Source organism: Humulus lupulus, chromosome 1, assembly GCF_963169125.1.
Source record: "Humulus lupulus chromosome 1, drHumLupu1.1, whole genome shotgun sequence".
NCBI classification, from domain to species: domain Eukaryota; kingdom Viridiplantae; phylum Streptophyta; class Magnoliopsida; order Rosales; family Cannabaceae; genus Humulus; species Humulus lupulus.
Genome location: NC_084793.1, coordinates 178,613,345 through 178,630,043, shown reverse-complemented (window position 1 = coordinate 178,630,043; position 16,699 = coordinate 178,613,345). Strand labels below are relative to the sequence as shown.

At 45.9% G+C, this 16,699-nt stretch overlaps 1 protein-coding gene across 1 annotated transcript; it reads left to right on the top strand.

Annotated features, from left to right (window-relative positions):
- The first annotated feature begins 6,138 nt into the window (after nucleotides 1-6,138).
- On the top strand, nucleotides 6,139-13,868 carry LOC133825056 (pollen-specific leucine-rich repeat extensin-like protein 4). Its single transcript, XM_062258052.1, has 2 exons — nucleotides 6,139-6,181; nucleotides 13,570-13,868. Exons 1-2 carry the CDS (start codon nucleotides 6,139-6,141, stop codon nucleotides 13,866-13,868), a joined length of 342 nt encoding a protein of 113 aa, XP_062114036.1.
- The last annotated feature ends 2,831 nt before the right edge of the window (nucleotides 13,869-16,699 follow it).

The following is a 16,699-nucleotide window of genomic DNA, read 5'->3' as shown; positions in this document are numbered from 1 at the left end:
TAACACATCCCTCCGCACAGCCACAAAGCCATCAGCGCCTATGGCGATGGTTATGCATGAAGGCGCGAACCCAAACGAATTGGACCCACGAGTCACAGAAGAGCCCAGAGCTGAACCGGTAGAGGAATTAGAGGAGGTAACGGTCATGAATGAGTCATTGAGAAAGTTGAAGGTAGGGAAAAACCTTGCAAGTGACATGAAGGAGAAGCTAGTAGAGTTCTTAAAGGCCAACCTTGACGTATTCGCCTGGAGTCACGAGGATATGGTAGGGATAGACCCAGCGATCATGTGCCACCATCTGAACATTGACCCGAAAGCAAGGCCGGTGAGGCAGAAAAGGAGAGCGCTGGACCCAGAGAGATACGCGACCCTAAAAGAGGAGGTTGACAAGTTGAAGGCGAACGGGTTCATCCGAGAGGCATTTTACCCACTATGGGTATCAAACCCAGTGCTAGTCCCGAAGCCCAACGGAAAATGGAGGACTTGTGTGGATTTTACCAGCCTCAACAAGGCCTGGCCTAAGGACAGCTTCCCGCTTCCTAGGATAGACCAGTTGGTAGACGCCACAGTGGGGCATGAGCTACTTAGCTTCATGGACACATATTCTGGGTATAACCAAATACCCATGAACCCTGCCGATGAAGAGCACACTTCGTTCATAACGGACAAAGGGCTGTATAGCTATAAAGTGATGCCCTTTGGTTTAAGAAATGCAGGTGCCACTTATCAAAGGTTGGTGAACAAAATGTTCGCAAATCAAATAGGAAGGAATATGGAAGTATACGTGGACGATATGCTGGTGAAGACAAAGAAGGCGGGGGAGCTCACCAGAGACCTCATGGAAATGTTTAACACCCTTCGAAGGTATAGAATGAAGCTGAATCCACTTAAATGCACCTTTAGAGTTTTGTTAGGAAAGTTCCTGGGTTTCATGGTGAATTCCCGAGGTATCGAGGCTAATCCTGAAAAAATCAAGGCCTTGCTGGAAATGAGCCCACCACGAAGCAAAAAAGAGGTGCAATGCTTAACGGGGAGAGTAGCAGCCCTCAATAGGTTCATCTCCAGGTCTACTGACAAATGCCTCCCTTTCTTCAACATCCTAAAAGGGAACGAAAAGTTCGCTTGGGATGATGAATGCCAGGATGCCTTCACCAAGCTAAAGGAACACCTTGGAAAGCCACCCCTTTTGGCCAAGCCAGAAAAAGGGGAGAAGTTGTATTTGTATCTAGCTGTATCAGAGCATGCCATAAGCGCCACCTTGGTCAAGGGGAAAAAGAAGAACCAGCAACCTGTGTACTATGTGAGTAAACAATTGGTAGACGCAGAAACCCGGTACCCGGAAATAGAGAAGTTAGCGTATGCACTAATAGTGGCTTCTTGAAAGTTGAGGCCCTATTTTCATGCTCATGCAATTGAGGTGCTCACAAACACCCCCCTACGTCAAGTCTTGCACAAGCCGAAGACTTCAGGAAGGTTGTTAAAATGGTCGATTGAATTGAGTCAGTTCGACATCACTTACACCCCAAGGACCTCAATCAACGGGCAGGTACTTGCAGACTTTATAGTTGAGTTTGCATACCAACCCCAAGAGGAGGGGGAAATAGAGGAGAACAAACTGGTGCATGAAGGGGAAAGGCACCCTGAAGTAGGGCTGTGCAAAATTTTTTACAACCCGCCCAACCCGAATAAACCGCCCAAACCAACCCGAAAAAACTGCCAAAAAACGCAACCCGAATAAACCGACCAAAATTTAAACCGCCCAATTGTTACATTGGGCGGGTTGAAAATAATTATCAACCCGCCCAATTAAGAATTTATTATTTTTAATATATTCAAATAAATATATAAATTAATTAAGTTTTGTTTTAATTTTTTTACTATAAATTTAAAATATTGTTTTAAGCTTAAAAATATAAACTTCACACTATTAGTACTAGTATTTAAAAGAAAAAAATTACAAAAATATTAAAAAAAATATATATCACTTTTGTTTGGGTGGGTTGACCCGCCCAACCCGACCAACCCGCCCAACCCGCCAAAAAAAAATACCATTTCGGTTTGGGCAGGTTAACCCGACCAACCCGCCCAAATTATTGGACGGGTTAAATATTTTTTTTTCTTAATTGGGCAAGTTACAGGTCAATTTTGCTAACCCGATTATGACATTGGACGGGTAAAAATGCCTTGTAACCCGACCAACCCGCCCAATGCTCAGCCCTACCCTGAAGAATGGAGCCTCCATGTAGATGGGACATCTAATGAAGGGGGAGCCGGTGTTGGCATAGTGATGACGGGACCTGAAGGGCACAAGATGTATTGTACGTTGAGATTTGGATTCGAAGCTTCCAATAATGAGGCAGAATATGAGGCGCTGTTGGTCGGCCTGCGGCTAGCTAAGGAGTTAAAGGTATCCCACTTGCATGTCTTTAGTGACTCACAGCTGGTAGTGTTTCAAGTGAAAGAAGAATACCAAGCTAGAGGTCCAAAAATGGCTACATACCTCACCAAGGTGAAGGAGTATTTGGATCAGTTCAAAAAATACACGATAGAATAGATCCCCAGGGAGCAGAACACAAACGTCGATGCACTCGCGAAACTCGCCTCCACACGAGACGAAGACACGCTGGAGTCCATACCGGTCGAATATCTCCCCAAGCCAAGCATAGCAGAAGAAAGGATCAACATGGTCAAGAGCTTTGAGGAGTCATGGTTTGCACCCATTGGGAGGTACCTAAATGACGGGACCTTGCCTTTGGATAAAAAAGAGGCCCACAAACTGATTTACAGAGCCGCCCAATACACCCTAGTAGATGGAACCTTGTATAAGAGAGGCTTCTCTACCCCGCTCATGCGGTGCGTAGATAAGGGAGAGGCATCAAATTTTTTACAAGAGATGCACAAAGGGAAATGTGGAAACCATGCTGGGGGGCAGTCCACGGCAAAAAAGGCCATCCGCCAAGGGTATTATTGGCCTACCATGGAGAAGGACGCGAGCGACTTCGTGAGAAGGTGTAACAAGTGCCAGAGACATGCGAATTACCCCCGATAGTCGCCAAATGAGCTGGTGAGCATGACCAGTCCGTGGCCCTTCGCTGTGTGGGGGATTGACTTGATTGAGGCACTGCCAACAGGAAGAGGAGGAGCTAAGTACGCGGTGGTAGCAGTCGACTATTTCACTAAGTGGGTGGAAGCAGAACCTTTAGTCAACATAACAGCTAAGCAGATCACCACCTTTGTCAGCAAGTACATTGTTTGCAGATTCGGAGTACCTTACAAGATTATCTCCGACAATGGAATGCAATTTGAAGGAAGGATGTTCGAGGACTATTGCAAGGCAAAAGGAATCAGGAGGAGTTTCTCTGCAGTAGTACATCCCCAAGCCAATGGGCAAGTAGAGGCCATCAACAAGATCCTGAAAAGGAACTTGAAAACTAAGTTGGAAAAGTTGAAAGGGGCCTGGTTCGAGGAACTCCCAAATGTGCTCTGGGCCTACAGGACCACCCCTCGTTCCACCACTGGGGAGACACATTTTGCCTTGGCCTACGGCTGCGAGGTTGTCCTTCCGATAGAAATGAAGATTAACTCCATCCGCACGCAAGCATATGATGACCAGGCTAACATCACAGCATTGGTCGGGAACTTGGACCTGCTGGAAGCCAAGAGGGAAAGGGCACAACTAAGGCTAGCCACATATCAACATGGGCAGCGAGGTACTACAATTCAAGGGTGCGAGAGAGAAGGTTCAGAGTAGGAGACTTGGTACTGAGGAAGGTACTCCCCAACACGCAAGACCCGGGGGCGGGGGTACTAGGGGCAAACTAGGAAGGACCCTACCAGGTCGCTCAGTGCATACCAGCAAACACCTACAAACTGGCCCGCATGGATAACACCATTATACCTCGGGCGTGGAATGTGGAGCACCTCAGGAAATACTACCAGTGAGACTTCTGCGCCTGTGCAAGGAAGACCTATGTTTAGTTTGTTCCCTGTTATGTTCACTTAGTAAGTAAGAATTAAAGAGGCTACCTGGGTAACCTCCTAATTAGATGTAACCCTTTCATATGTATGTCATTGTAACCCACACGCTATGAATGAAACAATTCGCGACTTTACGTGTCATTCTTCTTCCATATAGCACCCACCAAAGTGCTTGCTGAAATAAATTTCACCCAACACTTGGGGGGTAGGACAGGAGGTAAAACGGACAGCAAACAGGAGGATCCTAAAAAGGACCCCTCATATTAGAGGGAACCTAAAAAGGACCCCCTATCAGGAGGATCCTAAAAAGACCTCTTATATCAGGGCCTTAAACGAGGTCCTTATATAAAAAAAAAATGTGATGAACCCTTACAAACAGGGAGAAGACCTTGCAAGGCATCTCTTGAGTTCACAAGGATTAGCTAACCTTGTGAACATCAAGGAGGCCAAAAGGTCTTACAAAAAAAAAAAAACTTCCAAATAAAGGCAGATGCTCCCGCAAAAGGGAAGGCCTCAGAAAGAGCACCCACCAATAAGCCTAGAGCGACTACCAAGCCGTCTAGCCAAAAAGGGTCCTAAAAGAGACCCTTGCAAAAATAGTACTATGAATAATGACGAGAAGGATGCTTCTCGCAAGAAATAATAAGTGCGCGCAAAAATATATAAAATGATAGCTAGAACCCAAGGGGTCAATATATCCTTATAAGAACAATCAAGAGGCACCAAAAAAGGACCTATTGAACCCTTTAACATGGGATCCAAAGGACCTCTAGCCTGATAAATAAAAAAGGGGAACCTACCAAACCCCATCATACGGGCTCAAAAAGACCTCGAACATAGAGGAACAAAAGATGAATAATCGCATATGTATATATAAAAAGAGAGTTTTGGTAACATAACAAGACTTAAAAAAAAAAATTATTACAAGCACAATAGGGCTCGAACGAGCATACATCCACAATGGATTAACTGGCAAAAATTATAAAATGATAATCTCAAGGCCTCCTGCCACGGGCGTTCCACCCAGCCGCCCAGGCAACGGCGTGATTTCCAAAGGAGGATCCTACCTCCATAAGCCATAAAGGGCGCGCTCTATGGACCTATACTCAATAGCTGCCTTGTCTGCCTCTAAGGAAGCGACCCTCCCCTACGACGCAGCTGTAGTAGCCTTGGCACCTTCAAGTTCCGCCTCTAAGGAAGCGACCCTCTCCTGCGACGCAGCCGTAGTAGCCTTGGCACCCTCAAGTTCCGCCTCTAAGCTGGTGACCCGTTCCTGCAACATCGTGGCCTTGGCAATCGCCATCTTCTTCTTTTTTGATGAGGAAGAAGCTTTCGCCAAGGCCTTCTCTTACTTAGACAAGAGGGGGCACAGGAAGATCAGAAAAATGAGCCCCGGGTAGATCAGGAGGGGGTGCAGGAAGATCGGGAAAGTAAGCCTCCGATGGACCGGGGTCGAGGGGAGCCTAAGGAAAAGCATCAAAGTCCTCAGGATAAGGGCAAACGAATTGCCCCAGTATGGCCTGTTGATCCTGGAAGTGGGAAGCCATGCCAGGGTCTAGAGGGGCAAAAGGAGGGCATCCCCCGGGGGACGAAGACAGCTGGTGAGGCTGCCCGTGTCCAAGGGAGACTCCCTCTGGCACGCGCTCGGACTCACCATCATCCGAGCAATGCTCAGCTGAAGCAGCCTTTGTCTTCTTTGACTCGGGAATAGTCCACAACAACCCAGAATTCGAAACTGGGGATAGCTTGTGTAAGTTGAGTTTTTCCACAGTGAAGAGGTATGTAGCCCTTTTTTCGGCAGGGTTAGCATTGATGAGTGCATTCACTGCGTCCGCCTTCGACCCAACAACTCCAGGTATGGCGAAATGCTCTGCACGATTCACACAATTTTCGACATAAACATAAGTTATAAAACAGTAAGTTTCAAAAAGAAAAGAAAAAAGGTGGCTTGAAGTACTTACTAGGAGCAGAACGAAAGTGCTCACGAACAGAGAGGGGACCCTGCATAAAGAAAAAGTCCTACTTCCAGGACCCCGGGTTGGACACAGCGCCCTCTATCAAAGGGACCGAAGTATTGGCTTTTTGCAGGAAATAAAAGCCCTTAGACTTAGGAAAGGGCATGATATTGTACATGAAATGCACCTCTTGGGTCGTAGGAGCATGACGGACAAGTTCCATAAACGCGATGAAGAGGCAGCTCAAGGTCAGCCAACTGTTAGGTGCTAGCTGAAGTGGAGCGAGGTCAAAATAATTGAGAACCGCGATGAAGAACGGGTGTAATGGGATTGTACCACCTGCCTTTAGGATATGCTCGCTCATAGCCACGTAGCACGGATTTGGGCAGTCAGCCTGGCACTTGTCCGAAGGAACGTATAATGCGTATTCCGAAGGAACACGGTAGTTCCTTATTATTTCCATCAATTTATTTTCGAACACATGGGAAACTAGGGAGGATGCCAATAGGGGGGCAGTGTCCTAGTCATCAGCAGCCACCTGTCGTCGTCCTCTCTTTGGTATATCTGCAAAACCAAAAGAAAAAGGTGAGGAGGAGACAGAACACTTTACCCTCCATTTTTTCTTCCTAGCAAGAGTCTTCAACCAAGGCACCGACTGCGAAAGCGCTAAACTAGGGAATATCGAAAATAAGGGCTGAGGAGAAGACGGGACGACCCCATGACAGTCATTAGGAAAGAACGGGCTAGGAGGCTCAGGTGGGAGATGTCCCTCCATAAATTCCAACTCCATTTGCAAATCTAAAAGGGTCACCCTAAGGTTCGCTACATGGTCGTTAAGGTCAAGGGGGAAAGGTACTCCGTCTCCTCTCAACATTGAGTCTATTTCGCTCTCTACCACCCAAAATTTTCGCCTAAGTTCAGCCATATGCTTGAGGTGATGAATACAGGCCTACCTTAAGGTGTCATGATCACGGTAAGGATTTTCCTCAGGGGACTCTGAGTTTGAAGACAAGTCAACAAACTCGACCCCTGGAGGAATGGCGAACGGACCTTCACCTGCCATGAGTCCTCGTCCCGAAAGCAAAAAAGGGTTCACGTATAAATGAGAGGATTGCTACAAAACACAAAGGAATGGGCTCAAAACCTCTAGGTACAAACACTCTAAATGACCCACTACAGGGTATGAATAAAGGGTCATGCAACAAGATTAGCTCACGACAAGCTCAGGCCAAAATACCCCATCCCAAGCAGTGCTAATTTTGACCCAATGAACATAAGGAAAAAAGAAAATATACCTCAAGCAGGTAAAATGAGGAGCTGTTGTGGTCAAAAGGAGGTAGAGGGCCAAAAGCACTGTCACGGTCAAAAAGAGCCAAATGGTCGAAAGTACGCGTCTGCAAAAATAAACAGAAAAGATGTGTTAGCCTTCAAATGTCTGAAGGGGTATAGACATACAAAAATGAACTCAAATAAAAAAAAAAGAGATAGCAAAAGTGAGGTTGTGGGGGATTGAACCCCCTACCTCTTGAAAGGAACAAGGATCTAAAAATCACTAGGCCAAGGAGATGGAGTGTAAGTAATAGGCTAGCTGTGAAGGCTTATTTATAGGAGCCGCAGGCTCATCTCAACCATCGAACAAAAGGTGTGACCAATGTCAAGAGGGGAGCATGGCACTTTCCTTGGGACCCGCGGAGCACAATAATAAGCCTACATTCACCCTCAAAATCTCGCAGACATCCTGAGTGCATCACACCATGAAGTCTACAAGAGAGCCTAAAGACCCTCTCCTAGACTAGGGGGCAAGTGTAGACGCTCAAGATTCCGTACTTGTGAAAGGTCCAAGGCACCCATTAAAGTCCCCTAAATGCCTAAATATAGGCCTCGCAAGGGGCGTCTCGCGAGGGCCTCGCGCCTAGCAGCCGTGCCTTGCTGGAGGCATCTCGCGAAGGCAGAGCGCCACCACTCGGCCTGCCCAGATGCACCGCCTCGCGAGGGCCTTGCGCCCAGCAGCCGCGCCTCATTGGAGGTGTTTCGCGAAGGCCGCGTGCCACCACTCGGCCTGCCCAGATGCATTACCTCGCGAGGGGTGTCTTGCGAGGGCCTTGCGCCCAGCAGTTGCGCTTCGCTGGAGGCGTCTCGTGAAGGCCGCGTGCCACAACTCAGCCTGCCCAGATGCACCGCCTCACAAGGGGAATCTCGCGAGGGCCTCGCGCCCAGTAGCTGCGCCTCGATGGAGGCGTCTCGCGAAGGCCGCGTGCCACCACTCGGCGTGCCTAGCTATTCCGCCTCACGAGAGGCATCTCGCGAGGGCCTCGCGCCCAGCAGCCATGTCTCACTGGAGGCGTTCCACGAACTCTTGCCTCATGCCTCCTCTTGGTGCACTCGGCCCTACCAGACCTCATCCGCACCACAAGGGGTCACCTCCCCAAAATTGGCTTCACTAGAGGGGTCTTATCTCACCCCTTAAGATTAACTCCAACCACTGGGCACCACTCTTACCATAAGTCCACCAAGAGGTAAAATCATGGATCCCTCTAACACACTAATAAGGGCGAATTGGAAGGGCCTCATAGCGATTCACACCAAGTCAGAAGAAGTACGGACACTATGCCCATGCCAGATAAGTAGTGGCTGTACGAGTAGAGTTCTCGTTTTGATCCACACCAGGCAATCTCTGAAACTCGTACTCAATAAGTAGTGGAGACATCCCCACGAACTCTGACCATGTATTGGAGCCGAAACCACTACCCCTGAGGCCACTCTCCTGACGATGTACTCATGTACCATCTGGTCCCCTAGACCACAATGTATCAGGGGCCATTAGAGCCCATTATAAAAGGATCCCGACTTCCACTTGGGGGGGGGGGGGGGGGTTGGAAAAAACAATGTAGCACTACACCATAAAAAATACAAGTTCATTTCACCATTTTCTTTCTGCAACTATTCTTTGATTTTCTGATTAGATATTTGAAGTTTTCCATTGATAAGCTCTATATTTCAATTTTTCTAACTTAACTTTGTTGACGAGTTCTCCCCGTCAACAACCAGCATAAAGTAAACTTAGGAGTCCGACCCTTCGAATGCTCCACCAAATTTGTCAGAGGTGTCCATGCCTTCTCAAAAAAGGCAACCAATCACGTCTTTCCAGTTTCCCAAAATCTTTCTGACGGCTATTGAGTTTCCCCATGCCTCGAAAAGTTACCCAAAATGATTACCTGGGTAACTGCTCCTCGGCTAATATAAATAATCCTTCAGAAGCCATTATTACTATTTACATTTTACTTCTACTTTCAAGAAAACCGAAGAACAAGGTGCACAGGTTCCAAAAACTCAGACGGTTCTTGGTGATCTACGAAGTTCTTGCCCAGCCAACTCGACTTAGCGTCTCTGAAATCTACTCCATCTTTTATACAAGTAATTTCCTCAAACTTTTTAGTTGTTGATATGCCATGCAATATCCATTTCACCTCCATTTTTGACTCTGAGTTTCTGAGTTCTTGAGGATTCTTGACTGTTTTTGCACAAATTTGTTTCTGGGTAAACGGGCACGCAGACTTAAGCTTGATATAAAGTTTGGTAGGGGTTAAGGAATAGCTTGGTATTTAGGATCATGAATTTAGGGCGCAAAATCGAAGTAAAAATTTGATTTTTAAGCTTGTAGAAAAACTAGGTTTTTCCCGCCCCTTCAGAGTTGAACACTTCTGCTTTTTGATCCGTTTTCCAAACTACTCGTATGAGACATAGTGTTTTTGTTAGAATGCTGTTGGTCGTATAAAAGTTTAACTTTTATACACGATCAATGTTATTCCAACTTCCAACACAAGTTTTTAGGCCGTAGATTCTCATCTCCCTTTCTCTGATTACAGATTTTCATGCAAGATCCGTGGGGAGGTGAGAAGCCAATTGACGACGACCTGCTCGCTCAGCTGCTCGTGGACGAAGAACAGCTGTCACTACTTGTAATGCCCCGGATTCCCTAATGTGGTTAATGGCTAGATTTGTAGGCCGGGAGGGCCATAATTGTTTAATTAAGCCATTTAATGTGTTTATACATGTTTATGAGAATTATGTTATAATATAATGTTAATTGTATGCATGTCGATGATATATGTGAGACCACATTATGATGTGGGTTTGTTCGAGCTGTTCGACATGAGACGATCGTAGATATTTATTAGCGGTTTAGTCACAACAGGTTTAAGTGTCGGGACTTGGTTTGAGTCTCGGGGTGATTTTGATGGTTAGAGTGTTACCGGGAGATAAAGGGTAACGGGATGTGAATTATTGGTGTTTGAGATTATTGAGAATAGCGGGAATTGGAGAGCGTTAATTATGATTAACGAGTTAGGAGGGAAGTACCAAAAATGCCCTTGGGAGTCTTTAGAAACCATTAATTGACCTAGGGGTAAAATGGTCATTTCACCCCTAGGATAGATATAACCTTATTTAGCTGAAAAAGGTGATGGAAAAACAGAGTATCTTTGAGAGTTCTCCCGTACCTCCTTTTTCTCTCTGTTCTTTGTGGTTTCTGAATCAATTTTGAGGATTCAAGCTTAGGAAGCAGGCCTTGGGAGTTTGGGAGTGTGTTCCATCATTGAAGAGCTTCATAAGCCAAGCTTTGGGTAAGTTTCTAACCATAGTTTCTCTGGTTTGCTCTGTTTTAGTTTTGTTTTGCAGCTGAAATGTTTAGGGTGAATTCATGGGTTTTGTTGGGAGTTTTGGCTAGGGTTCCCATGCTTGTGATGTTAGGGGTGTGTTGGGAAGGTTTTTGAGTTCATTTGGCATCAAGAATAGGCTTTGGAAGCTTGGAGATCGAGTTAGAAACGAAGGAGATGAAGAAGGTCGGTTCAGGGAAGTTTTGGGCTGGAGGTAGCGCTACAACGCCCACCCTAGGGCGCTATAGCGCTCCTCAGGAGGGTTTCTGGCACTTGGGCGGTTCTGAGTTTAGCGCTGTAGCGCTACCCTGTTCCTTCCAAACCCCGTTTTGAGTGTTTTTAAGGGTTTTTGACTTAGGGTTTCAATCCTTAAGGCCCGGGATCGATTCTACTCACCGTGTGGGCATGTTTCGAGGTCTTGAGGGTGGTGCTTAGGTTAAGACCCTATTATTGTGGATTCTCATTAATGGAGGTTATAATTGGTTGTGATTAGGTAACCGCTAAGGAACTAAAAGACCAATCGTTCTCAGGGGTCGTCTTTATCATACTTCTCGCTTGAACTTGAGGTAGGGAAACAGTGTATGGATACAGTTGCACCCTGTACAGGTATATGACATGCATGGTTTGATATTGAGGCTTGTTGGTTGATACATGTGAACGTGGATTGCATATTAAATGCTAATGAATGCTGATTACCTGTTCAAGACACTGACTAGTCAGGGACCGACTCTAAAGTCGACGATCACGCATTGAATGGCTCTATGGCATTAATGCGGGACCGACCCTAAGGTCGAAGAACTTATAAGCGCTTGCCTGGTCTACGACCAGATGACTATAGCCAAGGTATATGACCCCGGTGACCGTTTGTCACGTGGCTAAGGGATGTTGTCCATAGTTTCGACTCTAGAGTCGTGAGGAAGGTTATGTTGGTGACCAATCACCATGCACCTGTCCTGAACAAACTTATGAACGAAACACTTATCGATTAAGCCCTGGTGACCCTATCGTCACATGGCTAGAGGGAGCGATGCTCATTACTGTGACTTTTGGCTATTGTCACCTATTCGTTGGACTGATAGTCCTGGATGATTATTATGATCGTTGTTGATATTATATCGTGTTCTATTGTATTTTCTTGTTGGGCCTTGGCTCATGGGTGCTATGTGGTGCAGGTAAAGGAAAGGAAAAGCTTGGCCAGCCTTGAGTGGAGAGCTTGGGCGGTGTGATGTACATACAGGGCCGCTTGACCGCCACGGTCAAGGAGTTCTCAGAGGGACTAGGGGTTTACCCTATTTTTGCCGCTTAGGCCGGCGGAGTTTGTAAATTTGGAACTGTAGCGACTCTTTTGTATTACGAACTACTTGTAAACATTTTAAAAGGCTCATGAGCAGTTTATTTACTTAATGAAATGTACCCTTTCCTTTTTACTGGTTTTCCACCTTAACCTGATAATAACACTTAGATCACGTTTTTAACCAAAGGACTCGGGTAGCGGGCCAAATTTCCGGTTCACCGTTCTCCGTAACTGTTCTGGGGTAGCCAGGGCGTTACACTACTCATCCCAGATATTTCTTTTTCTCGAATTCCACCCAACAGACCTCACTCAAATCCACCAAATATGGGTAGAGTAAAATCCACTGCCCAGAAAAAGAAACCATCTAAACCTTCTGAAAATCAGCCTGCTCCTCAGGCTAAAATTCCCTCGACCAGCGGTAGAGCTGAAAATACTTCCGAGCCAAGAATCCAAACACAGGCCAAACACCGAGATATCCTTCGACCAGACGTTGAATGGTATGTTGCACCCCCTAGCCAAATCACAGATAGGATGATAGCCAATTATATCAGGAAGTACGGACTTCCTGGGGTAACCTTAGTCCAACCCACCAGAGACCAGCGGGCAAACTTGCCTGGAGGCGGCTTCAGCGCCTGGTCGAGGTATCACATTGAGGCAGGAGCAATCCTGCCTCTCCATCCTTTTTCCAAAGAGTGGCCAACTATTTTGGGGTCACTCCTTTTCAAATAACCCCAAATGGGTATAGGATGCTCTCCGCACTCTATATCCTGTACAGTCATAAAAAGTGGCTCGTTCCTACACCACACAAGGTCAATTACCTGTTCGACCTCAAATCCAACCCCAACTAAGAAAATATGAGGCTTTTTCACTTTTGCCACCAGGAAACGACTCGTGTCTTCTTGAGCGAAACTACCTACAAGTCCAATGTAGGAAAGTACATCCAAGAGTACTTTTTAACCACAGACCTGGTCACCCACAACTTGGCCTTCACCGAAGGAGGTATATTTTCTACTTCATTGATCGCTTAAATACCATTTAGCATTCCCACGCGTTTATTATATCCTTTATACCATTCAGGTCCATGGTTACGACCAGCCCCCACTCCAGAGATGGAGATTCGAGTGGCTTTTTTGGTTAGCATGACTGACGTAGAGAAAAGCATCAAACAGCTGGTTACAGAGGCCAATCTGAGGCTGGTTGGCCTTCTGGTACCTCACCAGGATGTGAGAGAGTCCACAGCGAGGAGTGGCACTGGCGGCGATATTCCCGAACAATAACAAGATGTGTCACAACCCCTGATGAGGAGGGCAACAAGCGTGACCATTAATGAACCATCCGGTGCCTCGCGATCTGTCGCTGCTTCGGTCCCCCTAGGGAAGGGCAAGAAGAAGGCCTCCGAGCCTATTCTTGAATCATCGGACGAGAACGGTACTGATTTTTTGCTTTTAGATAGTCTGCATATTCCTTGTCACCTATTTGACAGGGACGACAACTTTAAATACACAACTGCTTTAAATTCAGACTTCTTCAGGCCAGAGAGTGAGTGTAGCACTAGTAAAGTAAATAGTGTAGCGACCAGTAGCTATAGCTCAGGTATTATGCTTTTAATTTCTCTGCCCTTGTTTTCTTGTCTTAGTAAGCTCCTTATATTATATTGCCTGACTGTTTGCTTGCTTCTCCCTTGCAGACATGCCTGCTGACCGAGCCTTTACCTTGTATGCCAAATCGACGAGGAAGAAAAAGTCCAGCAAGCGCCAGCCTAGGGAATGTTGCAGCAATCCTTCTACGAAGAGGTCTCGAACAGAGGACCCCCCTACGCCTACTCCCACAAAAGAGACAACTCCTCCACCAACTCCTGCCAAAGAGACACTCCCTCTGATTCCAGTGAATCAAGACCCCCCAGCTCCAGTCGAACAGACTCCTCCACCAGCTCCCGTCAACCTCACGCCTCCAGCTTCCATCGACCAGCATCCTGCTGGTCACTGAGAAGAAGCCTCGAGAGAAGATCTCACGGGCGTGGTGCTCAATTCAGCCCAGGACAGGCTGCCCAGAATAACAAAGCACTGTCTCTGCCGAGAGGCAATTCAAGAGACTGGTTCCATGGCGGTTGATCAAGTCTTCAACCGCGCACTGAACGAAGTGCTCGCTGTAAGTTGTCGTTTTTATCGTAATTTACTTACTTTCTTTGTCAATTTGTCCCTACTAACAGCTTTATCTCTTTCTGATTGCAGGAAGTTCTTACCATGACCTCTGGCTAGTAGAGCTCGAGGACACTCACCGCTCAGTTCGAGAAAAAACTTAGCGATCAACTTAGCATTGCTGAGGCCCAATATGCCGAGCCGCTCAAAGCGACTGAAACCACTTACGTCGAGCAACTAAAGGAAATTGAGGCAAAGCATACTGAGGCACTCAATGACGCCGAGGTGAAGCACATCGAGGCGCTGCAAACGCCGAGGCCAAACTCGCCTCTCTCGAAGAGGAGCTGAAGAAGAAGGAAGTGAGTATTGCCAAGATCACCGCTTCTAAGGAGCAGTACAAGGAGGTCTCACTCATGAACTATCGGGAAGCCCATAAGCTCCAAGAAGAGCTGGAGATAAGTCGCAAAGAGGTTGCCGCTTTGGAGGAGGAGAATTCCCGCAACCTTGAAGACTATGAAGGGGCGGCGTTTGAATGTTTCTACATGTTCTGGAAAAGCAACCCCAGCGCCAATTTTTCTTATCTTCCAGATCACATCAGGGAGGCAGAGCTAGCAAGGTGTGCTGCTTGCCTGGAAGAAGAAAAAACTTCAGGGTCTCCAGAGATCTCCTTAGCAACTGGCATTGAGGGCACCCGAGGAGAGGCTGGAGTTACTGTCGACCAGCAACAACAAGAATCACTGCAGGATCCTTTGGCTACCTCATAAGTCTATTTTATTTTATTTTATTATCTTTTAAATACACGACCTACAGGTCGTGATGTAAAGACAATTTCTTTTTTAATTTTTATTGCTGCATGGGCATCTTTTTTCCTTTTAATTAGACAATTACATCCAAGCAGTATTTGCTCGAGGTGTAAAAGGATTCTTTTTTGATATTATAATATATTTGCACTTTATTATAATATTTGTTCGCATGATAAAACTTAGCATAGTACTTTGGATTGATTTAACAAAATTTTGAAAAATACTCTAAGTACCATAGCATGCTGTCACTTATTTTGCTTATGTGTTTACATACCTTTTAATATGTTTTGCCTACTAGATGCCTTATATGCCCCCCAAGTGATTGAGGAGCTTTAGGTCCTCGGTCACTGGCCTTGACCGAAACCTGTTCGGACATTTCTGCTCGGAATAAAGACTTGTAAAAATGACTGTACAACAAGATTACACAAGTAATGAGCAAATACTTGTAATAAGTACAATAGTTGGCAAGAATGACTAGCTGCTCACAGTCCCTTTTATTTCTCATAATGAATGGACAAAACATGTCTGTACGAGTGATCAACAAAATGATCTTACACTTATAAGCGATTAGTCACATAAATGACCAACCCTTTTTCATAACTTGTAAAAAGTAAAATTAATACAAGCCAATTCTTTAAGAAGAATTGTTTATTGATAGTACTTGCGCAGGTGTTCTCCATTACAATAGCGAGGAATGAGATCTCCATTTAAGCGAGCAAGTTTGTAAGTGCCTGGATGGAGGACTTCTTCAATTTGGTACAGTCCTTTCCAATTAGGTCCGAGTACTCCAGCAGCTGGATCATGGGTATTGAGAAAAACCCTTCTAAGTACTAGGTCCCCTATACTGAATTTCCTTTCGCGTAACTTAGAATTGAAATACCGGGCAACCTTTTGCTGGTACGCTGCTACTTGGAGTTGGGCTTGCTCACACTTTTCATCGACCAGATGATTCCATCAACAGCTGGCTGTTGGAGCCTTGATCGTACGTTATTCTTCGATGCAACGACGGATCTAACTCAACAGGAAACATAGCCTCATATCCATAGGACAAAGAAAATGGAGTATGGCCTGTTGCTGTTCGATGAGAAGTTCTGTATGACTAGAGGACTTCAGACAATTGTTCTGGCCATTCCCCCTTCGCTTCCTCAAGTCTTTTCTTCAGAGTATATTTTAGCGTTTTATTGACTGCCTCGACTTGTCCGTTTGCTTGAGGATGAGCAACTGAAGAAAAGCTCTTGATAATTCCATGTCGTTCGCAAAAATCTGTAAACAAATCACTATCAAACTGGGTGTCGTTGTGTGAGACAATCTTTCTTGGCAATCCAGAGCAACACACGATGTTTTTTACTATGAAATCCAACACTTTCTTGGTCATTATAGTTGCAAGTGCTCAGCTTTGGCCCATTTAGTGAAGTAATCGACAACCACTACGGTGTACTTGACGCCGCCCTTTCCTGTGGGCAGAGATTCGATTAGATCTATACCCCAGACTGCGAACGGCCACATACTTTGCATCTGTTTTAGCTCATTAGGGGTTGCTCGTGGAATTTTGGAGAACCTTTGGCATTTATCACACCTCCGCACAAATTCCATTGAGTCTTCATTCATTGTTGGCCATAAGTATCCTTGCCTTAGGATCTTTTTTGATAAACTTTGCCCCCCAGCATGGTCCCCACAAAAGCCTTCGTGGACTTCTCTCATAAATTCTTTGGCTTTCTCTTTCGAAATACACCTAAGGAGTGGCATTGAGTATCCCCTAGCCTGCTGCTAAAGGGTCCTGGCTTTGTTTCTGTCCGTCGGTAACACGCCCTGCGTCAAGTACTCAATGTAAGGTACCATCCATGTGTCCGCCACTTGAATCACCAAATAGGTCTCT